At 35.0% G+C, this 25564-nt stretch overlaps 1 protein-coding gene across 1 annotated transcript in view; it reads right to left on the reverse strand.

The window, feature by feature from the left end:
• Positions 1-1815: 1815 nt before the first annotated feature.
• STAU2 (staufen double-stranded RNA binding protein 2) overlaps positions 1816-25564 on the reverse strand; it is a gene marked incomplete at both ends in the record, with an annotated part of 38901 nt that continues 15152 nt past the window's right edge. The window contains 4 exon segments of the mRNA XM_081325609.1: positions 1816-1974; positions 12323-12454; positions 19004-19168; positions 23047-23106. Of these exon segments, the coding sequence (XP_081181735.1) occupies positions 1816-1974; positions 12323-12454; positions 19004-19168; positions 23047-23106 (516 nt within the window).

A 25564-nucleotide genomic window follows, 5' to 3' on the forward strand; every position in this document is an offset into this window, starting at 1 on the left:
AGCAATATGAATTAAGAAAAATTCACATCAAATAACCATCTTGAAAAAAATGTTGCCGTTTCTAGCTGGAGATTAATTATGAATTCATATGATTTTCCCCCCCTTTCTTATTATGTGAATAATACCCTTGAAGGTAATTTTTGAATGTTTACATTTTGAATAATACCCTTGAAGGTAATTTTTGAATGTTTACATTTTGAATAATTTAAAAGTGTTACAGTTCATTGAACTGTATATGCAAGGATTGTCAGTAGAAAACAAAGACAGGTTTATGGTTTAAAAGATGGACAAGTTAATGATTATTGCTTGAGAAAATAGGAAAATCTTTTTATTTTATTCTTTTAAAATATGGTGCAGTATTTCAGTAGATGTAGGGTTTTTTAAATTGGAAACCAGCTGAAACACAATAACTTATAAAGGAAAAGACTTTTAAAATCATGAACAGAAAGTGTTTTCTGTGGTAAGAAAGTGAAGAGACCAGTGACAGGCATTTGACAACTCACTAAGCCATTTCCCACAGAGATTCTGTTCAACTTTCTCCTTGGTGCTCAGTGATCCAGCACAGAGCTTCTTGCTCCTTCCAAAAATTCAGGCAGCCAAGATATTAAGCTGAACTTGACAAAAGAATATGGGTAGGAAGCCAAAATTGCAAGCTTCTTGAAACTCTAAAGGTATAAGTGAGAATTACAGATAATATCTGCCAAAGTTCAGTAAGAATGAAGCAAGCGTGATTAGCTACAATCTTGGCAAAAAGAAAACAAAGCTTCTGTTTTTCAAGCTCAAATAAATAATGAAGGTGGGGAAATGGGAAAGGCACACATAATCGGTGTCTAGTAATAGTATCCTAGAGCTAGGGTAGTATGGAAATAACTTGGCAAAAATATTGTCTTGAATTGCACTACAGTATAAGAATGAAACATATCCTTAGTGTATATGCACTGCATATACTTCCTATGTAGGCTGCAATATGTGGCTTGCAAAGTAGTGTGTAATTATCTATGCACAGAATAGTATCATCACACTTGGGGTAAACTGGGCTATTCTTTTTGTTGTGCTTGAGTCCTACTGGCCAAAATTTGCCAAAATTGACTAGTATTCTCTTTACCAAAGAAAGGGAATGTAGCATGTGTACAACTAAGGCTAAGATCCTAGTTTATGTCTTCTTAATTTTATTAAGAAACATTATATGAAAGCTTCAACTGACCAAAACCACGATGGGTGATAAGAGGTCAGTATCTATGGGTTCATTTAGCATATGGAATATTTTATTTCATGTCCAATCAATTGATACCCTGGGCAGTGTACAACAAAGCATAGTGAGACAATGAAAAATAAAAAAAATCAATATCAAATAATATAACAACTAATATAATAGTCACCCATTATCAATCAGGATCAAAGCATGTTGGAAGTGGATTACTTTAGTGGGTATGAAAAACCAGCTCCATGTGAAGATTCAATTTAACTTATTTCTAAAAGTCTATGCACAGGATTCTTCTCAACTAACTATCATCACCGGTTAGAGCTAGTAAGGTTCATTGGCAATCAAGGGGGGTCTGGACTTAGCTTGTTTGTGGATACAAACTCTAAACAGACTCTAAACTGGCCCCTCTTTTTAGTCCTTTTGTTGGCTCTGCCAGTCCTCCTACAGGAGCTTCTACTTTCTTAGAACACTGGCTAAGTTTACAAATGCTGTGCAAGATTTTTTTTTTAATTTAGATTACAATTATAATACAACAATGACTGAGTACTGCTTGTAAAGGCTAATTTATTCCAATCTACTATACCTGCCATGTATCTCACTTGTTTTGAAGGCTATACTATACAACAATGGGATTTGAATGACACTCCTTTTAGACCTATAGCTTTACCACTTGAGGATGTTCCATTCATGAGGAGTTCCCTTGCAATTGTAGCAGTATTCTTAGTGGCAGGAGATATACTGAAAAAACAAATAGATGTCTGACTCATTTCCTTGGATGTCAGATAGTTTATGGAGGCACTGGGGGATGTTTTGTTGCAGCTGGTTTCCATTGATAAACATCAGGAGACAGATGATTTATTTCCCTTGGGTGCCAAAATTAAGAGCAACAATCATTCTAAATTTCATGTAATTTTAATGTATTTAATTATTTGTAATTTTAAACAATGTATTTCCCTCAGTTATTTAAAGTAGTATATAGAGTAATTCCTCTCTGTTTGGTTAGGTAAGAGACTCCAAACCAAAATGTGTTATCAGGAAGTTTGTGTTCTCTTCCTAATAGTCCTTATTGTCTATCACCTATCATCATCTCATATCTGCTTTTTACAAAATATAATTAAATTTATTTTCAGTGTGATTCAATAGAATATTAGATCTGGGCCTTTGATTCCTAAGTTCACCACCTTATCTGGGCACTCTTGGTGAATTGAAGGGGCTATACGGTTTACTTCAGCGAACTTCAACTTTGCACATGTACAGTCCCAGGTCCAATCCCTAATACTTAGCACATGTAAGAAAAATTTCTGTTTTAATCCTTAAAGAATTATTGCCTATCTATAAGACAATTTCATAATACAGTTCAATGGAGCAATCGTCTACCCTCCTTTTTATTACATAGGTAATATTTTTAACATATATATTGGCTATTGATAATAAGGAGTTTCTACAATTGTAGATCTAGACTTAAGAAAACCTCTACTCTAAGGCCTGGAGCAAAGTACTTGGGCAACATTTTATTTTTCACAATGTGACTAAACAATGTGATATCAAATCACATGATAGAAAATAAAATTTCAGACTGAGAAATATGAAAATATTACTTTACAACTATAAGATTAATGGATATCAATCGATATTGTTTTCAAAAGTATTATATAAATTTATGAATGCTGCCACTAATATACAGTAGCTATCAATGTGATAAGATATTATGTAAGTATTTAATATGTGTGTCAATATAGTTACTGAGGAACAGAGTTGCTTCTCATAAGTACATGCAGATCACAATGTGAACAGAATATAGGACTGATAGGTCTTTGGCCTAATCCAGCACAATTCTTCTTTTCTTTTGGGGGGAAAATCCAAACTGGGTATCCATAGTAAACTCAGCTGGCAGCTGCAATGCCAGGTGCAAGCACTGTCCCTGATGCAAAATATTGAATTTATTAATTTCATTGTGCCTTACCTGCCTCCCACCTATTTTAATCAGGAAAATACTCATCTTTTTGTTCTATAATAAGTAGTGAACTACAATGGTAAAACAAGATTTTCTTGATATATCTACAGAAAAACAAAACAAAAGGCAACACCAGCTCAGGGAAACTGCAAGTGCTCATATTTCCTTTGAACTGGATCTGTACAAATTCAGTTAACATAAAAGCACTCCAGATATATAAGGATGCCACATCTTTAATAACATAACTGAAAAATAGAGAAATAATAGAACTGATATGGTGAAAGAGTGCCCATTTAAAATTCCTGTACAATATTATAAACCTTCTAAAACCACATCAAAAAGTACAGATGTCTCGTTCACTGATGTAATATCACTTCAAACAAACATTTCACATGCTCTCTCAGCCTTTTCAGTGTTTTTACATGATCCACCCAAATATCTAACTGCTGTCTGGAACAATAGTTGGGAATTCTTCCAGATTACTAATCTCTTTAAAAGTTAAAACAACTAATATGCATCACAGGATGAATAAAAAGCTCTCTGTCATAATATACCATATGTTTCTAAATTGCATCCACATTATTGTAATATGATCATTCAATTAGCAATAATGACAAGGACTTTCCACTTATGTAATACCTTCTATTTTGAGGTTTTTGGAAGCTATTCAGAATACACAAAAAACAAATATGTCACCTAATACTTTTTTGAGGTTTCCACTATCCATATTATCTAGAAATAACATTTAAAATATAATTGTCTCAGTCCCTACAGTAAATGACTTTCTTTTTATTTCAATTACATTTGAAATACCCATTTTCTAATTCTCATTTTATATCTGTTTAATAAATAAAAAGTACAACAGTGTAACATTAATTTCAGTTCTGCTTTTCTATTACATTCTCACCTCTTTCCATTTTAAATTATCAATAATATTTAATAAAAATAATTGAATTCATTTCCAGTTTCTTATTACTAACTGTGTTTGCTTCATTTTATAAAGAATATGAACAACTATAAAATAATTATGAAATCCCTTGCAAAACATCCTGATGTTGTCACTGTAAATATTATCCATCTTATCTCTGGAACTAACTTAATTGTAAAAATCTGGTCCAATTATATTACACTTTGAAAAGGAATGTATACATGAATAGCTCTGTTGATTTGTACAGCAAGATGTATATGCATTCCATTGAAAGAAATGCTCTGTAGAAAAACATTAACTACAGCCCAACGTGTATTTCAGCATGTACCTCTCTTAAAAGAATTGGTTTCCAACGAGTAAGGAATATGCACACCTATCTGCTTAACTGAATATGTATACACATATACATACACATACACACACATATATATATAAAATCAATAAATACCTGATTCTCTAGGTTTTAATAGATAAAGAATAAAGAAATCACAACTAAATGCTCTGAAACCCTGACACTCATCTGTGAAAATAAATCTGCTAACTGAAATTGTAGCCTAACTAAAAATACAACATTAGCCTTATATATTATTAAATTTTATGACCTAAAAGGAGAATAAAGAATAAAGAGGCACAGCTAATGGAAGCAGAAACTAGATGGAAATTCAGAAGTGTGAATAACAGCAATGGTAAAGTACAGCTAAGCATCATAAAATGCTTTTATTGACAATATGTTCACATTATCACTTGAAAGTGTATTATGGGCCACAAAAACCTGGCAATAAAATGGAGGATTCTGTGTAAAAATAGATTCTAAGCAATACTAAGCAAATCTCTTCAACTCAATGAAGGAAACTAAAAACAAGACTGTGAAATGTTTATACACACGTCTTTATAGTAATAAAAAGATATGATAGCAAACTTTAATGAAAATATAAATTGACAACCTTCAGATTCTTTAAATTATTTTGCATCTGTTCACAATTAGCTTGGGGCTAGGAGTAGGAAATTGATGTTTTTCTTAATGCTATCAAAGGGCAATCTTATCTCTCATATGACAGATGACCAGTTTCTTAACCTTGTTGATGGATATTGCTGACACAAAACCAATGATAAGTGAACAAATAACTTAATATGGCTATAAATAAAAACATAAATGAAGAAAAACTAATTCCAATTATTGTATTTTCTAGAAAGTGCTACTGGGAAATTTTAAAAATATGAGGTATTCATCTATCAATAGTTGGAAAAATTTATTCTGGTAAAAAGTTGTAACTCCTTTGACTTGAAACATTGTGGCTTTATTCAAAATTTGGGAAATTTTTGCTGAAAAGAGTAGTCCACAAACATGCACAAAAATGTCAAGCGTACATAATTTTCAACAACATATTCAAACTCAACAGTTTCTGTGTAACAAAATTGAAGAAGCAGAGATCAATATTCTTTTTCTGTTCTCAAACGTTGTCCAGCAACTTCATAAAGTAAAACAATTCCTTGAGAAAAATGAGAACATTGTGAAAAATGCTGATACCAATACTAAGGTAATACTTACACATTCTGAAAGTGACTCACAATAGCTAGAGTATGAACCATACAAGAGATTTTGAAACCATATGCGCTGGATGTCTATGGAGATTTTCAGTCATCCAGGTCACAGTTATCCAAAAGGTGCTCTTTCACAAGGCAACTGCACTTTCTTGTTTTTCTTTGAAGATGATTCGCTTCTCCTTCCCTTCCAACCTTCCATTCCCCACCATTCAGTCAGAGCTAAAGAAGCTTCTTGTATTAGAAGCGAAACATCTTCAAAGAAAAACAAGAAAGTTCAGTTGCCTCATGAAATAACACCTTTGGGATGCATATGCGCTGAAAGTAAGCAAAATAGTTGGACACTATCACTTAATAAAAATAAACAACAAAAATGAAATTATAAAGTTCCTCATAGGCAGGAAAAAGTTTTAGGGATATCATGTCAAGGAATTTAAGAGAATGTTTCTATTCTGCCCAACAAAGCATCAAGGTGCACAGGTGTTGATTTTTTGTCAATTTTTTTTGACAATTATGGAACTTGTGCCAAGTATGATTTTTGGCACATTGAAAAATCTAAGGAAAAAATGCACACACATTAAAAAGTAAAAGTCAAATTAGTAAAACACAATGCAAATGGGTATCCTGTAAAACTTTAGACATAGTAAACAATAAAACAATAAATAAACAATAAAACAATCTCTTTCTTAAGTACCAGATCAGATTTTAGCAGGTAAGAAATATAAGGAAAGCATTTTATTCAATCTTACACAGCTGTAGTTATTGTTCACAAGTGTTACATTAGCCATAGGAAGGCTCAACACATATTCCCTGTCCCTCGATCAAAAGAAACATGTGGAGATATGCAAGAAAGAATTTTCAAAATTATTCAACACAAAGTCTATAAATGTGGTTCTCATTTCACATAAAATACTTGCAAGTATGCTGCATTTTATAGTATCTGTCTTGGTGTACTGTGTTTATGCAAAAAATGGAAGTAAATGACAATGTGTTTCTGGGAGATTTAGTCAACTAGGGATTAAAAATGTTTTGACATGTTTTCGTACCTGGTGCTGTGAAAAAGACCAGAAATAACTATATTCATGCAAACTTGAATTTGTAAAAAAAACAACAACTATGACATGAATATCTGTTTTCCCCATGCTTTTTCTTCTTTGTTCCTCCAAACTTCATTAGTTCCTGCTGGCTGTTCACCACCTGAAATCATAATCATCTGTTTGTGACATCACAATTAGTTACTGTGAAAATGATTAGTGTGTCACAAACAGATGATTATGATTTCAGATGGTGAACAAACAGCAGGAGCAGATGGACTCCTAAGGAACAAAGTTCCTGGTTTCATGCATAAGTCCAAAGTAATAAATGAGTTACGAAGAAAAACAAGTGTTTTGAAATAAAAGTTTTTCCATGGTTTTGATTTTCACATGAACATTTTAGATGTACACAGAATTTAGTCCCAATACATATAGAAAAAAATATACATACCAATAAGCTTGGGGAATTATGTTCAACCATTATTCTAAAGTTCAAAGACTAATTTACTTGATATACTTGGTTGTCTGACTGAAAATATTTACTCTGATTCTTGAAGTATAGTTATAGCTGCATTATTTTTATTGGACAATGATACAAAGAAATACTAAGTTATTATTTTGAACTTTAGAACATTATTTATTTTATTTGTAAAGGTATAGCTACTTTTCATTACTAAGAAATAGTTTTCAATTACACTAAAATTTGCATATCTATATAATAGCTGTGAGTCATAGAAAATACTATTTGGATTAACTTTTTAAAACATATTGGGAGAAAAAAGAAAATGACATTTGTTTCTACTACCAACTAGTTTCTCTGAAATTATTTATTATTTTATTGCTATCCAGGAATAGTCCTGGACCTTTAATATCATTCATTTAACCTTGTGAACTCTCAAGCTTCCTCCTTCCATTATATATTCAAGATGGACAGTATTTAATATTTATTTGTTATGTATATGTAGGGGTGTGGGTCTATACATATGTGTATATACTATGGTTAGGTGTGTGTCATGTATGTGTTCCACTTTGAGAGCGGGCAACTAAATTTCATTTTTGATGTGTGCCGTTGTGCCTACAGTAAAAAAATGACAATAAAGGTTATCTTATCTTATAACTTTAATCAGGGAAGCTTTGAATATAACACAATTGATCTTTAGTACATAAGCTTTTATATATCTTTATATTAATGGCACAGATTTAAAATGGAAATATCCCATTTATAACAGATCCGGACATTACATCAGAATACTCTCACATTTTCTACAAGTAACAACATAAAATTTGGCTGTTTTATGCTTGTTCACACTGAAAAACATCTCTGACACATTCAGGAAGATGCAATAATAAAGCTGAAATAAGCTCCATAAGATGATTCCCATAAAACCATAGAATGGTTTTGACTACTCTAATCAGAGACCCAAGCATATCCATTATTGAAATTGTCCTGTTACAGCATGATGGAAGGACAACAGTATGGGCCTTTTTAAAGAACGCTCTTCAGTGTTGGACAGAGCCAAGGTCTTAAAAGAACAGGCTCCATTTCCATGTCCATTTCTCCATTTTTGTATCAAGCAAAAAGAAACCCAGAAATATACCGATATTTATTTCTTTATAAAAACAAATCTCAAGTCCTCCATTATCAAAGAAAGTGAATTTTCTTCCCTCTGTTACTTGATAAGAGTACTGTTCCAATAGTGTTCTGACACTGACATTAGTAATAACTCTCTCTCTCTAGTTGCTAGCAGCTCCCATTCCATATTCCTCAGATAATGCTACTCTTCATCTAACACTGAGCACTATTCATTCCTTAGCTGGGGACTGTTCTTCTCAGGCTGTATTCTATCAGAAATTATATGGTACAATTAACTTCCTTCACATTCCACCAGCCCTGAACCTTTTCGAGATGATACATTTTTCAATTTTCAGCAACTTCTGATATTCCATCTTCTATGTCTTCCCTTCTTTCTGTTTCACTCCACTTTCATACTCTCCTTTAATTCTAAAGCTAACTCCTTCACATTTCCAAATTTTGCATTTTCTCCTAAACAGTTCCTTAACACCTGCAATTTTCTGTCACAATGTCTTTCACGCACTATTCTTCATACTCTGTAAACCACCCCACCAAAAGGTGAAAAGGTCTTGTGGGAATCTCAAAATCCGCTTGGATCTTTCTCTCCACCCAAGAATTCTTCTCCACAATCTCTCTTCAGAGTTCTGAAGCTATAAATAAGGTCAGCTAAGGCGAACCCAAACCAATCACTGTTACTGGGAATCAGCAGAGGAGAACAGCTTCCCTACTGCCCACAAATTTTATACTTAAAATACTATTCTTCCCTATGCCAGAATGTTAACTGAGAAATGTGTGCATGGAATACAATTTGTCTTGTTTTATAGATAAAAAGTAGTTCTAGATAATAACCTCTTGTATAACTAATCACAAAATGTTTATTCTTGCTGTGTTCCCGTGGCAGGCTTAATTAAGGTTAATGTTTTGTGGGAATTCTTCAATCCGGTTGGTTGTAGACCATTTGATTAAAATAGTCCTGAATTTGTTTTTAGGTAAAGTATCTCTCCACTTGCCCAACTTAGATGCTCAGTCCTTCAAGAAAAAGAATTGGGAAGAGTGGCCAGAAAAGCCAGGATATTCATTTTAAAACTCAATCTTGACAGCCACTGAGCACATCTCCCTAATGCTTATTGGCTGCCAAGCCAACTAGCCATTGCAACATCACATAGCTTGTAAATACAGTACTCTTTCTGCAGGCATTTACTTACAATCAATAATTCTAAAACAAAAACCAAAAACACTTGGCAGAGCTTTTCACACCTAAGCTGGGAAAATACTCACAAACTCTGCAATACACCTCCAAATGTAAACAAACAGCAAAGCTCCAAATAACACTGTTTGGAGAACTGCTTGCATCCAGCATAGATGATGTGAGCAGGGCCCTAATAATACCCCTCCTATTTTAGAGATCCTGGTGCTAGGGATATATCCTAAGGTACTTGTGTATGTTTTGCTTCCTCCCTTTCTGCTTCTATTGGATTACTTTATGCTTCTTGTGGGGCTTATGATATGTTACATCTACCACATTTGCTGTTGCTTTTCTTCTGTAACAAAAATTCTGCTTTCCTTGCCAGAAGAATACATCTGATTTTTTTTAGGACATTTTGTGGAGATTAGCCTGAAAGATGGATGGTGGGGGAGGAAATGCCCTTCCTCTGGCAGCTTGCCTTCTGATTTGTGTGGCCAAATTGGGGAAAGGACAAGGGGAAAGACTGCACCACAAATGGAGGAGCTCATGATGAACAGAGGAAGGGTAGGATGGGTCATGGTCTGAAGGTAAAAAAGGGGACAGTCAGTCAGAGTGAGAGAGTTGTGGGCTTTTGTGCAGATTGCAGTCTTTTATCAGTTCTTCCATACCTACTTGCTTTTATACCCATTGCTGCCTGGCTATAAATATTGTTTTAGTGCAAAAACCCATATGCTGCTACAGCCATAAGCAATGAGATGTGATGAGGTCAGTGACTAACTGGGCCAAGTGTGGTCATGCAAACATTGCCCTGAGATAGATATTTCTCTAAAGATAAAGTCTTTAGAGGAATCTAATACCAACTATGGAATATTCATACAATATAGTTTTATGTATATATAATTCTCAGTATTTAAATATTTGTCCCAATAGATTTTGCAAGATGGAGAGTGGGAATATATATACTTTTTCTTCCTTTACATTCAGATCAGTAAATAATGATAAAAGGTTTAAATTAAATATTGATATGAAAATATCGGGATTGGTTCCATTGCAGAGCTGAATAAGCTGTCAGACCAAAAGCTACATTTGGGGCTTTGAATAAAAATTGGCCACTCTTCAAAAACTGGAATGAGACAGAACAGATACTAAACAGTAGGACTCTACAAGGACAAGCTGACCTGTTTCAAAAAATAGAACTCTTAGTTGGGAAAACTGCCCACTATGCCTTGGTTTTGGCTTAGTTCATTCCAACCAATCTCATATTCATGAAACCCGTGGTCTACCCTTTCATAATCTAGCATGGGAAAAACATAAATAAATGGCTATAGCGCTGCTTCTTATCATGTTATGATGACATTTTCAGAGATGTTAGAATATTTTACATAGATAAACCATGCTCAAATGTCACAGAAACCGTTGCAGAGTCTTACTGAGTAAAGCTACATGCCTTTAATTTTTTTAATGATCATAACTTTATTTTGAAAAACATTAATGAAACTTGCAGAACAAACAGAACTATCTGTGATAAATTACTGGAAGACAGCCTCAAATGATTTTGTCTAGAGCGCTGCTGACTGACAAGGGCAAAGAGCATAAAAAAGATATAGTTCTTAAATTAGTAAGCAGGACGGTTATGAAACTTATAACTTCTGAGGGGTAACTTGAATAAACTTTCTAAAATATTTTTCAACTCTATTTCTCCCAAACATTTGTGGTACAAACCAATGGTGGCAAGGGTTAGTTGTATTTTGCAAGCTAACCAGTCAGTCACTGGATTTTACAGTACCTTTCCTATAATACAGGTAGTCCTTGACTTAAAACCATTAATTTAGCAACCCTTCTGAGTTACAAAAAGTAACTTATGATTGTATTTGCAACTGTTGCAATGTCCCTACAGTCACATGTTCAAATTTAATTAATTTAATTTCATTTTAACTTTTGTATGTAAAGCTTTTACTGCCCTGTACACCGCCCTGAGTCCTTCGGGAGAAGGGCGGTATAGAAATTCAATTATAAATAAATAAATAAATAAATAAATAAATAAATAAATAAATAAATAAATAAATAAATAAATAAATTTGGGCCTTCAGCAACAGACACAGCAGTCACGTGACCACCATTTGCAATTGATTCTGATCAAATTAGCATTATCCATAATTTTGTTGAAATAATTATTCTGATTAAAATATTAAAATGATCACATTTTTAAAAGATTATCATTTGCATTATGGCATCTTATTATATCATACATCTTTCATTTATTTATTTTATACAATTGATGTAAAAATGGATGAATGCAAATGTTTCACTAACTTTTTGGTTCCGGACAGCCAACATTTTTACAATTCCATCCCTTGATCTCCCCTAGCTGATAAATAAGTATACATAAGAACATAAAATGTGCATGATACAGAAAAATGCAATCACTATTAAATATTGTTTATGCACACATAGGAGGTGAGATACATTGAAAATAAGGACACCAGATTGTTCAATGAGAACAGTTGAGTGGTATGTGCTTCTACCATCCCATTTCCCCCAGTGGCCAACCAGATGGTTAGGAGAAGCCCATACATGGACAGAAGGCAGTAACCATACAGGCACTCTTCAACTTACAACCACAATTGGGGCCAAAATTTTGACTGCTAAGCAATGCAGTCATTAAATGAATCTCCACATGACTGGATTGATTTTACAACCATTTTTAGTGTGGTGGTTAAGGAAATCATAAGGTCATTAAGCAAATCCAACTTCCCAATTTACTTTGCTTGTCAGAAGCTGGCTGGGAAAATCGGAAATAACTGTACCATGTTCTTACAGCAATTGGACTGACTATATTTAGAAAACAAATATTGAAGAAGCATGAGGCATTTCTCTTCTTGTGGCTGAACAAACCCTTACCATTTCTGGCTGTTCTTGAAGTAGAGAAGAGGCTTTATAGCCAAGCTGTAATAACATAGCTTCAGATGCATTCCGTTTTGCTATTTTCTTCTTGGGTCCTGTTCCAGTTGTAATTTCATGTCCCACTTTAACCTAGTAAAATGAATTAAAAAATAAAATTGCATCACTGGTTTGTGAGACAACAACATAATAATATTCTATCCATTCAACTTCTGTTGCTGAACTACAAGGCAACTTATACCTGAGGAATTTTTATTCAGATCTTGTTTCTCACCTTGTACATTAGGCAATTGCCAGTATATGTTATTGATTAGGCTTCAGACTGCAAAGACCAAAGTTCTCATTAAATTACAGAGCTACAAAGCTAGTCACTTTGTCTTAGCCTAATCTAGTTATGGTTGCAAGGAATATTTTCTATATATGACACCTACAATCTTAGAGAAAAGAGATAACGTAACAATAACAATGATAATAATATCATTTTAATCATGGTTCAAATAATAAATTATGATCAGCCTCAAATCAGAAGGAAGGAAGGGAACTGATATAGGAAAGGAAAAGGGACAGATAGGTGACAGCACATTATAGCTAGGTATGAAAGCAACTCTTGATATTTGTACAGGTGGGTTAGATGGCAGTTGGTTCCCAAATTGCCATTATTAATCTATGAAATCATAAAGCATATTATGTGATTCCATCACTTTGTGATGATAAGTCCCAGTTGCTGTTGTAATTTAGATATGGACTAAGTCTCTCAGTTTTTTGGAAAATAAAGTATTTTCTTGCAATATGTGAAATACAGTAACTAAAAAAGTAAAATGTAATTAAAAAGTTAAAATGAATCATTTTTTAAAAAATAATCCTGATTAGCTCAAGGTTGGCTCAGCCTTCATTCGTTCCAAGATCGGTAAAATGAGGACCCACATCGTTGGGGACAATATGCTGACAATCTGAACCACTCAGAGAGTGTTGTAAAGGACTATGGAACAATATATGTCAAAAAATGCTAAGTGCTATTGTTAAAAAAAATAAAATGTCTTAAATTATAACGAAATGAACAGAATTATGAGCTGCCAGAGAATAATCCCCCCTGAAATCAGTAGGGCATACTTGCTAACAGACATGTTTATGATTGCACTGTAAATAAAATAACATTTAAAATAAATAGTGAAGTGAAAATTCAGTGCCTGATGCATGGACTGCTATTTCTCAGACTCGTAGAGCTGATTTAAGTATTATTATAACCTCTATCGAGGATTAAAGGTCTGACTACAAAGAAAGAGTTTTCTGAAATTAACTTTGGGAACAAAACTTCAACTAATGTCATCATAGGTTTTCTTCTGTTTATCTAACAGTCAGTATAAGTAATTGGATCCATTTCATCACATCTAAGCTTGTTCTTTGTGTGACAGATAAAAATGAACATATTATCTCCAGATATTTTACTTCCACATTCAATTAAAACAAATGAAAGCAAGGTTTAAGTACTTTATACAAAAGTCATTTTGCTTTGATAAGTTTTTGAAGGCAGTAATAAATCTACCAAGACTTTGTTTCTGTCAGATATCACATGATTTTAGTGTGAATATTTTGAAAACAGTCTTATATGTCAAGCCATAAAGTTTATTTATAACTACTAAAAACAATCAAACTAGAAACAATAGTGCCCAACAACATTAAATCATGTTAATTCTTCTTGACTTTCATGGGAGCAATTAAAACCCATGCTTAATGCTCTCACTGAAATCAACAAGACGTGAAAGTATTCAACACTGATTGGATTATATCCCTAGGCCCAACAAGAGATTTGTTTAATACTTGCAGCAGCTAGCTATGTTAACTTGTTTTTCTTTAAATAATTAAAAGACTAGGACCTCTTACTGGGAAATGAAGTCTATCTCTTCCACCCCCTTACTGTGATCAAAATGGGACCCTTCCCTTCACCCAAGAGGCTCTAGAATCCCTTTTGAAGATTTTGGGGTGTTTTTTTTTGCTGTGTGCCACACAGAGTTGCCTTTGGTGAGATGGGCAGCTATATAAAATTATTATAAATAATAAAATAATTATAAATAAATTTAGAATATAATCCATGTTATAAAATCAGATAAAATTACTCAACCTGTATAAAAGTTTATGCTGTATGTTACCAAGCACTGTCTCATGGTTAAACTTTAATTTTAGCTTATTTATTAAAACCTGCAAATCTCATTTCTAAGTAAATGCATCACAAAGTAGTTTTTTTGTTTGGAAAATAATTATATATCTGGCTATTTATACAGATGAACATTTTAACCATTTTTAAGGTTTGTCTGGAAAAAAACAATCCAAGAACAGTCTTGAACAAACCAATAAATGAAGCCCATGTAGGAAATGTTAACAATAACAAAACAAGTAAGTCAAATACAACTAAACAAACAAATTAAATGTTTGGGACATGGATATAAACACAGAGATGTTTTCAAAGTTGATTAATTATATGTGTCTGAGAAGAAACTGTTGACTTAGGGGTCAGCTGGAGCTTTGAAGCTTTCTCTGTGAATCCCCAGAGCTAGCTTCAAAATTCGTACTGATGGGGCTTCCTTTTCCCATTAGAGAAGTGTATAGATAAAAGTATACGAAGTTAATATTACAGCAGTTATGTTATTAGGAGAAAGAAGGCAAACAAAAGAATCTGCTATTAAATCCCAATAAGCAGAGTATTTGCAATGGAGAAAATTAAGATCTTCCTGTTATTTGAAATGAAAAACAATGGACAGATTTTCTGCATGATGATCTGTCCTAACATGGCCTTACAGGTCTTCCAAGGGTGTACTCATCACCACCATAACTGAGTCCAACCACCTTGCTATTGTCATTCTGTTGCTCTCTTTCCTTCCACCTTTCCAAGTATTAAAAGCATTTTCCAGAGAGCTGGGTCTTTGCATAATGTGTTGGAAGTAGGATAATTTGAGCCTGGTCATTTGTGCCTCAAATAAGAATTCTGGGTAGATTTCTTGGATGATCCATTTATTTGTTTCTTGGCTATCTGTTCAATACTACCATTTTATTATACACACATACACATACACACTCATAACACAAATATGTACATACATATATGTTTAAAAAAACAAACGGCACGTATTAGATTTTTATATCCATATTTCTCAGTGAGTCTCTGTGCTCTGCTATCTTAGGAATTCTTCTAAAATATGGTATATTGTATACACTGAGTGAGACAGGAAGCTAAGAATCTTTTTAAAATGGACTGTAGGAAAAGACAATAAAGAAGTTAAAATGCAAACTGCATTTAACAAGATGTTAGCTAAAATGTTAGAGATGAAGTTAGTTAACTGAAGTGAAAGGGAACTACCCACATTCACAGTTTAGCAGTCACCATGACTGACTTAGCTATATATCAGAATATTACATAGTTTTAGAACTTACTATGATAAGTCAAGGAGAGAAGTTTCTGATCTGAAAAGAGAAACTGCATAAGCCCATTCTGGGGGGGGGGAGAAACATCTTAGAAATGCAATACACATCAAACTAATATTTCTATATAATTTCTGTGTCAACTTTCTTAATTCACAGGAACTTTTCTGCCTCACATCAAGATAAGTAAGTTTTTTTATTCTAAATCCTTCTCCATTATTTATATACAATATGCTTTAAACGGTACAAACAACAGCAAATCTACCATCCTGATTTATTTCGTCTGACTGCTTCATACCTTGCAACAATTCTGTAAAATAGGTTAATTTCACTGGATTATTTTTGCAGGAAAAAAGGAGAAGGGTCAGAGAGATTAGCTTTCCTAATATTACACAAATAGACAGAATCAAAAGTTAGGGCTAACACACATCACTCCTCCTCTAAACAATCTATATATAAAGGATCCCTCATGATAAATTAAAAATAAAAAATGATTAGTCATACAGCTAGTTATCAATACTGATGGTACAGAATTGTATGCTGGATATAATATGCAGAGAGAAAGAAAAACACATATTTGTAAAATAGTAGAGAAGAATCTACAGGTAACTCAAAATAAATAAAATAAGACCGCAGCACTAATATAGAAATCAGATATCAGCAGTGATTTGTATATCAGTATAACAGATAAGATAAAGTTGCTGGATTTAAGCAACTCTGTTATCCAAAATGTTCATTTGGGTACATATTACATTATTAAATAATGAATCACTATAGAAAAAAACTGCATTGAAACACAGAAACAGATACATAGACACACACAAAAACCAAATAGAAAACAAGAATTTAAGAATTTAAGTAAAACGGATTATCTTAGCAGAGTACATTAAAGTGATTTTTTAGATGATGAATATACATTAGATTCCCATCAAATTTATAGACAATCTGTCAATTAAATTCCATTAAAAGTAAATAAGCTTTAATTCACATCCCTTGGATTTGATATTTTTTTTATTCAGGTATTAATAAAGCTTGTAAAGTGAGTAACTATAATGAAAGAAATTTAATTCTGAAAGAAGTTGTTTTGTATTGTGTTGCTGTTTATGTACGGAAACATCACTTATTATTAAAGAGTTTTAATTGCCTCACTCCACTATTATTTTGTTCCTGACTCCTAACATACTTCAATAAAATAACATAAGAGGGGATTTGTACAGAACCGACTACTTAGCTGAGAGGCTAAGAGTGGCTTTTATGATGAAGTCCTAGTGGTAATGTTTCACAAACTATACAGAGAATGGCATGTGGCTGACTTACACACCTGAGTTTGATCAGATTTAATGCAGATAAAACTAAGTTCAGCCTTTCCCCCATTTTCAAAAGAAATTTCAGATGAATACACAAATTAGGGCCAGCCCCTCAAAACTAAAGCTCATAAATTACAGAAGTGGCAATAAATCTATTGCCACCAGAAATAAACACTCCATTTAGGAAACTTGAGCTCACAGGAATTTAGGAGAATTAGAAAGAAGCTACATTAAAGCACAGGAAAGCACACCAATATTCAGTAAAAGGGGGAAAACCCACATCTTTGATAGATAAGCACATTACTATTCAATTTGTACTCATAGACATAACAACTATAAGGCAACTATGAAACTCCAACTGAAATTTTGAGATTTGAAGAGTTGTAACAAACAGCTTATAATATTTGTTAAAGGATAATACCATTAACAAATGTTGGCATCTCTAGTTTTTTAAAAAAAATCAAAAATAAAATATTTCTGCCTAATCTCAAATAAGGCAGTTGCCTATGTATGGGAGACTGGGAACACAAACACTTAACAAGATGGAATTGCTATATGTCCAGTCAGAGCAGAGAATTGTTCAATAGTGGGCAAATTTGGGGGACCTGTTTCAATCATCAGTATTTGTCTTTAGATCAACACTAAGCCTCACAGCCAATGGGGACACAGATAAGCATTAGCTGTTGCTTTGAACTAGAGCTACAATAATAAGAATAGTGTCATAGAATGCTTTAATGTTTCATATATTGATAGTTACCTCTTAATCTATTTGGTATGATTTATTTATTTACGCTGTAAGATTATGTCCAGAATGTAATTTAGGAAGGGAAGGAAGAAGGGAGGGAGGGAGGACGGAAGAAAGGAAGGAAGGAAGGAAGGAAAAGCTGTAGTGTAGGGGAAACTCTTCAAAGAAAAAGCAAAAGGTAGAAGAAGCATTATGGGCCTTTTTCATTGCTACTGCTTCAGTGCTTTACACTTGTTTAGAAATGATCTGGGTTCTCAGGCTGCTACTGAACAAATGAGCATCTATTTCCTCAGTTAATTTTGGAGTGGGGAGCCTTAGATTGATGAAACAGTGATGCATAGATGATAAAATATGTGTTTGTTTTTGAATATTGCTCAGCTTAGACTATATACATTAGCCCAGGGGTAGGCAACCTTGGCTCTTTTATGATTCGTGGACTTCAACTCCCAGAATTCCTGAGCCAGCCATGCTGAGGGGAAATGGAGAGGTTTCCATACTGAGCCATGCTGGCTCAGGAATTCTGGGAGTTGAAGTCCACAAGTCATAAAAGAGCCAAGGTTGCCTACCCCTGCATTAGCCCATAAGATCTAACTGGATGCAGCCAGACTCCTCTGTGTCTGTATCAGAGATCTTTAAAGAAAAGATAAAAGTAAAAACAGAACAAATAAAGCTACTCATCATATGGGAGTCATTATGTGAGAACTATTGCCCTTTCATAAAAACATTCTGGTGGCCCAGGCTCTCAAGAAAAGCAATGGTTAGCTAATTTTGTATTCTCAATTTATATTAAGCACATGATATAACATATGGCAATCTTTTGAAATGACTATCTTTCTATCTCATACCTTTTCTTAATATGAATGGGATAACAATGCAAAATTTAACCATCTATCTTTTCTAAAATGTATACTTTTTCATTTTTAATTCATATCATAGATGCATTAGATGCAGGTAGCCCTCACTTACTGACCACCTGTTCAGCAACTGTCTAAAGTTGCAAGGGCACTGAACAAATGGAATTTATGATCAGTTCTCAAAGTTCTGGCTATTGCAGCACCCCCTGAAGTGAGACGGTTATGATCCAAGCAATTGGCCACCAATTCCTATTTACAATGGTTGTAGCATCCCAGTCAAGTGATCACCATTTACGATCCTTCCTGTCAACTTTTCACAAGCAAAGTCAAAGGCAACGAAGGTAAGTCCCACGAAGCCTACCTGTGCACCACACCAACCTGGAACTTCCTTCGATTCCCCTGCACTTGCACCAAATTGCTCCTTCAGTTCCTCAGTCTCCCTGTGTACACATGGATTATGCCTTCTACCTTTAGAATTCCTTTGCTTCCACTGCCCCATGCCCTCCTTTTCTTGGTCTCCCTGCACCTTCTCAAATATTTTTCAGACGTTTAGAGCATATTGTAAATCTTTTAAAGTCAATACAGATGCAGCAGCTTCGGGAGGTAACTTCAAAGACTGTGTTCCAGATTGCTAAACAAACAATGCCTCCGCACTTTTAAAAACGGGTCTATGCGGTTTGGGAGCCATTTTTGCAACTAATGACTTTCAATACACACTTTCACTTTCTAGTCCATTTATTACTTTGTAGTTAAACTGTGAAATAACCAAATCTTGAAAATAACTTTTTAGCACCTCCAAATTATAACTAGCTCTTTTAAGCTTTAAAAGTCCATTTTACATATTCCTACTCAGTTCAAACAGTCATTTTACTTTGGAAAAAAAACACTTTCGCTTCTTGTTAAAAAGAAAAAAAAATCGGTCAGACGCCATCTTCCCCTTCTTTCAAAACGATCGTTGGAACAGGAAGAGAGTTTGAGTTTCAGAGTTAAAGCTTTGTACTTGATATTTATACTGCTCCTGCATCAGCTCTGCTGCTACCGTCACTCAAGATGTCAATCAGATACGGCAGGAGTGGATTCAGCATCTTGTTCTGCTAAAGCAGAAGAGTCCTTCGTCTGGAGCATTTCCAGGCTTCGGGGGGGCTCTCACCCTTCATGCCCCAGAACAAATGTTCTGGGACTCTAGGGGAGCTCTACCCCTACCAGGAAACTCCCCTTCCCCTCTTTGCCTGAGGAGAAGGGTTTTCGAGCAGCGGAACAGCTGATCGTCGGCTATTCCGCCGCTTCAACGGAATTGAAGTGCCGGAGGTCGAATCCGACCGTCCTCGCCGCTGAAGCACCACCCGGAAGTCCAAAAAATGGAAAACATGTTGAACATCTAATGCTATGAGAAATAAACCAAACATACACATACATGTACAGATATACTTCTACACAATATCATTGTACTTATCACATTTACCTCTATAAAAATATTATGCAGTATGACCCTTTTCTCCATTGCAATCTATCAGTTTAATAATCCTTCATTACTAAAAAAAAATCTATTTTGCTTAACAAGTGAGGTCCACATCTTAGTACCAGAATTGTCCGTACCTTCACCAGTGCCACAATAAGTGCTTCAGCAGCTCTTTATCTGTGCAATGGTCATTACATAGCAAGGGTTTTCTTATAGGCACTGATGCTGACTTGATCCCCTCTAGATGTGATTTCAGTCCATAAGAAATCCCAGCCAACACAACTGAACCATGGCAGGCTAGGAAAACTGTTGTTACAATGCTGAACAGCAACAGCAGACAACAATAGAATTTAATTGGAAAAACTATGACGGAAAACCAGACAATTTACTAAGGAGTTCTACGACATTTCTTTTTAAAAAGGTAAATAAAACTCAAGTCTATTTTATAAGACAGAGTAAGTGAGATTAGGTGACCGCATAAACTCTTTGGACTTAATATTTAGGACAAGATTTTGCCCTCAGGCTGTGTTGCTGACATCACTGGGCAGAACTTGGTTTCAAGTGACATTACACACCCTGCCCATTCATCAAATATTGTGCAAGTCCAAGAAGTTGTTTACATGAAACTTCAAATATTTTAACTGTTTGCTAACTTATGTAACAGTGCTGATATATTTTCTGTGGGTCTTGTAACCTAAAATAAATACAAGCTACTTTGTAAATATCATATTTGCTCTTTGAAAATTTGGGTCTGTGTTTGACAGGAAATAATACTGAAAGTTCTTAAATTAAAATCCTATTAACAGCAAATCTTATAGCAAGTTACAAGATAGTGTGTCACTGTATGTTCTAAATCTAGCTTCCAAACATCTGGGTCAAAACTGAAACCTAACAGCAGGTGAAATACGTTCTGTGCTCTGTAAAGTTTTTACTTAAGAAGAGAATGCCCCAGGGTAAATGTGTTCAGAGGAAGCTGCTACAAAGTGAAGGCTGTGCCTTAAGGTAATTATGTTATATACCAGAGGTCTTCAAACTTGGCACCTTTAAGACTTGTGGACTTCATCTCCCAGAATTCCTCAGCCAGCCAGGAATTCTGGGAGTTGAAGTCCACAAGTCTTAAAGTTTCCTGAAGGAAGTCCATATTATTAGCCTATTTCATCTGGTGGTCTTACTGGTCTAACCCAGCTATAAGATTAGCTATAATTGTGAAGAAAATATTCTATGAAAATTTGCCATAGTCACTACTTCCAGAAAATACTGCCTGCAAAATTTTCCTGTAGTCATATTGTTATGATGGTGATCTGGAAGAAAATCTTTCTCAAAATGTTGGAAGGATAAAAGTGATAAGAATGAGCTAGAAAGAGGTAAGTAGGGAACCAATTTTCATTTAGTGGCTGGAAATTGAACCAAATTTATCCTGGTCTACTATCCCTTTGAATCTCTACCAGGCTACTGTCCTGCATATAAGTCTTAGTATGACAGAGGACCTTCATTGGTAATTCATGGCCAAAGGCCAAAGAAAAGAATTTCAGCAACTGTCAGAACCAAACAAGAAACTGAAAGCTGAACTACCTATACTAGGGGAAAAATTCATTAGTGGCTATTTATTTGCTACATTTAACTGTTTCTTTTCTTGCCTTTCCCACTTTAGTGTTATTTTTGCTTCATGTCCTATTTTGACAAGAGCTTATGTATGTTTATACAAAGGAGCACATATTGATTTGGACAGAAAATTCAATACACTTAATATTCACTAAAATCAGAAGGATACAAGATAATTATGACTGAACTTTTCCACTGACATCATTGGGACCTGGGTGCCAGTAAATTGACTTGAATCTAATCTCTATGATTTATGTCTTGAACCAACATTTTCCTCTTGACAAAGGATAGAGACCAACGCTAATGGAATAAATGTTGATGTGAGAGATAAGAAGAAGGTTGGGGGTAAGTCACTTGAAAGATTACTTCAGAAATGGCAACTCAGTCCAGGTGCTGAGAGATCTGGAAGAAAAGTTCTACAAAGAGGCTCTGCCTTAACTAATTATGAGTGAGGCTGGGAGATTCCTATTACAGTTTGCATGATTTTTTTTTATTTACCCCACACTAACATGAAATATCCCTTACTGAAATCCAGATTATTCTTGCATCTTTCAAATCCATGCTTCCTTGAAATCCACTTAATTTTTGCCATTAAATCGGGCTTGGCAGTTCCTTATCAATTAAGCCATGAGATATAAATGAAGAACAACTATTACTGTACTTCTTCTCCTTCATCATCATCATCACCACCATCATCTTTGGAAGGCACCTTGGAGGTCTTCTAGTCCAGCCTACTGCTCAAGCAAGAGACCCTATACCAGGAGTAGGCAACTTTGGCTCTTTTATGACTCGTGCACTTCAACTTCCAGAATTAATGAGCCAGCATGGCTGGCTCAGGAATTCTGGAAGTTGAAGTCCACGAGTCATAAAAGAGCCAAGGTTGCCTACCCCTGCCCTATACCATTTCAGACAAATGGATGTCCAGTCTCTTCTTAAAATCCTCCAATGATGGAGCACCCACAGCTTCTGAAGGCAAGCTGTTCCACTGGTTGACTGTTCTCACAGGAAGGACACTGTCACTTGCCAGTGTCTTTCCTGTTCCCATGATTCAGATTCACTATGGTCTTTTGTTAGTTTAAAATTAGCAGCACTGTAGGACACTCAAATAAACTAATAGTTGAATATCATCCATTACATGTAGCTTAATCTTAATGGAAATGATTAATTAATTAACTATTCATGTATGTAGTCTACATAGTATATTTTTAACATTGTTCTTAGTAGCTTTGGACACAGCATATTTTATTAATACAGAGAGAGAGAGAGAGAGAGAGAGAGAGAGAGAGAGAGAGAGAGAGAGAGAGAGAGAGGGAGAGAGAGAGAGAGAATCATGGAAAACATACTTCAAAACTGGCAGGCATGTTGTGCTTCAGTGCAATTTGAAATATTGTACTGATTTCTGACTTATTTTCATTTTTTTTTCTTCCATTTCATTTCCTGTCTGATCCATTCTGATCAAACATGAGAAGTTACTCTTCAACCATATTTCTTCTAAGAACAGAATCAATTATCCAGTATTTTTCTTCAAAACTACACAAAAGAATGCAATTTTTATATGTTTATATTGTTTTTAAAAAAATTATTGTAAATTTATCTATATAGTACATTTTTAAGGATTTCAGGTTTGGTATCAAGATAACCTGAAATCCTTAAAAATAAGTGTGCCTTCTTCTCTAGCAGGGAGTCGAACAGAATATCTTCCTAATATTCCTTCCTTCCCCAGGGATAAAGGAATGCCTCTGGTCTTTTTTGTTTGTTGTAATAACTTTCAATATTTCTCTCAAGGCTATCTCCATAGTTCTCCACAATAGGGCCTTCTGCAAAGTTATTTCTGCTACTTCTCAGTTATATTCCTGATCTTCAAGGTTAATGAGGACCTCCTTTGAGGTGGTGGGAGCTAGGATCCAAATACTAATTAACACTGAGTGGGGAATGTTTCCATCACCTGTGAAGTAAATGGTGGTACATCTCATACTCAAGAATTCTTTATATGACCTAATTATCTTGCAAAAGTATAGACACATCTATAGTTTTTTCTTTTTTTTGGAAAGGCAGTAGAAAAAGCGGTGGTACTACAACTGCAAAGGATCAGCATGGAAACTGCACTGATTATGTGAACAACCTCTGGAAAGATTAAGATTGAAAGAGTATAATCTTTCTAGTCCTCCTTGATATCCTAGTGGTTCTTGATACCACTGAACATGGTATTTATCTGAGCAGTTTATGAGGGACTGGAATACTGTTTTGCAGTGTTTCTTCTATTTTCTACAGTGTGGGTTCCAAATGTAGTGCTGGAAGAAGAGAGATCTAACAAGAATTCTCTACTTTGTGCAGTGCCTCAAGAATCACTCCTGTGTCCATTCTATATGAAACCACTGGGGGAGTCATCTGACACCATTAGAAAATGGCCAGGGAAGTGATCTACAAGTGGGTCCATGAAGCGATGTTGGCTTTTTGATGCAAGATATGGTGCCTCCTGCCTTGAAAGAGGCAGTGCAATGGCCCTTACTCCAGAGGCTATCCTTGGACTATTTTTTTTTGCTAGCTATTGAACAGTCTCCAACATTCCAAGTTGGGGAAAAGCTATTGAAAAGGTGACTGGTCTGCAGCTGATGAGAACCTTACAGGAAACAGACTATCTATTCTAGACCAATTTGAGTTGTTTTTCAGTCTAGAATTTTCTGAGAAAGCTTTGGTCACACTTTTAGATGGCCTGTGGTGGATGATGGTGGTGTCACCATCTTTCTGCTTGAACCCTTGGCAGCTTTTGATACCTTTGACTAAGGTATCTTTCTGAGCCAGCTCCCTAGGTTGGAATTGAGGGCACCATTTTTGGGTATTTTTTGTCCTTTTCTGGAGCTGGTTTCATTCAGTGCTGGCTGGAAAGTCAGATTGCTTCCTAGGCTGGTTCTTTCTGGGGTCCTTCAAGGTTCTATTTCTCCCCTGCCTCCTTTTTAACACATACATGAAAATGCTGGATTAGATCATCTACCAGTTTGGAGTTTGGTATCATCAGTACATGATAATACATAATTATATTGTTCAAACCTGTGCCATCCAAGCTGTCAAGGTTTTGTCATAGTGTCTGGAAGTTGGGCAGGTTTGGATATTTATTTATTTATTTATTTATTTGTTTGTTTGTTTGTTTGTTTGTTTATTTATTTATTATTTGGATTTATATACCGCCCCTCTCCCGAAGGACTCAGGGCAATTAAAACACTATATACAACACATAATATACAAAAATAAAATAAATATACAAAAATTAAAATAAATTAAACCAAGTAGCCCTAAACAATAAAACACATTCTAAAATGTAAAATGTAAAATTTAAAATCTAAAATCCCAGTCCCTCAGTCCAGGCCGGCAAGTTCAAATAGCCAAGTCTTCAGGTCGCGGCGGAAAGAGCGAAGGTCAGGAGCCATCCGGAGCTCAACAGGGAGCTGATTCCAGAGGGCAGGCGCGCCCACAGAGAATGCTCTCCCCCTGGGGGCCGCCAGTTGACATTCCCTCTCTGTGGGAGCGCACAGGACGATGGGAAGTTAACGCCGGCAAAAGGTACTCCTGTAAATAATCCGGACCCATGCACAATATTCTATAACTAATCTTGTATGGAGTGACACAGTCCCATTCAAGGGTGATTCACGTTTTGGGGACTTCCTGGACTCCCAGCTCCTACTTGATAAGCAGGTGGCAGCTGTACTAGGAAAGCCTTTGCACAGCTTCAGCTGTTGTGCCAGCTAGCCAAAATCTGGGAGCTCTTCAGAAATTCACTCATTCCTTGGACACCTTATGGCTTGACTATGACAGTACCCTCTACCCAGGGCTGCTATTGAAGACTACTCAAAAGCTTCCACTGGT

Source organism: Vipera berus, assembly GCF_964194415.1.
Source record: "Vipera berus genome assembly, chromosome: 3".
In the NCBI taxonomy this organism is placed as follows: Eukaryota; Metazoa; Chordata; class Lepidosauria; order Squamata; family Viperidae; genus Vipera; species Vipera berus.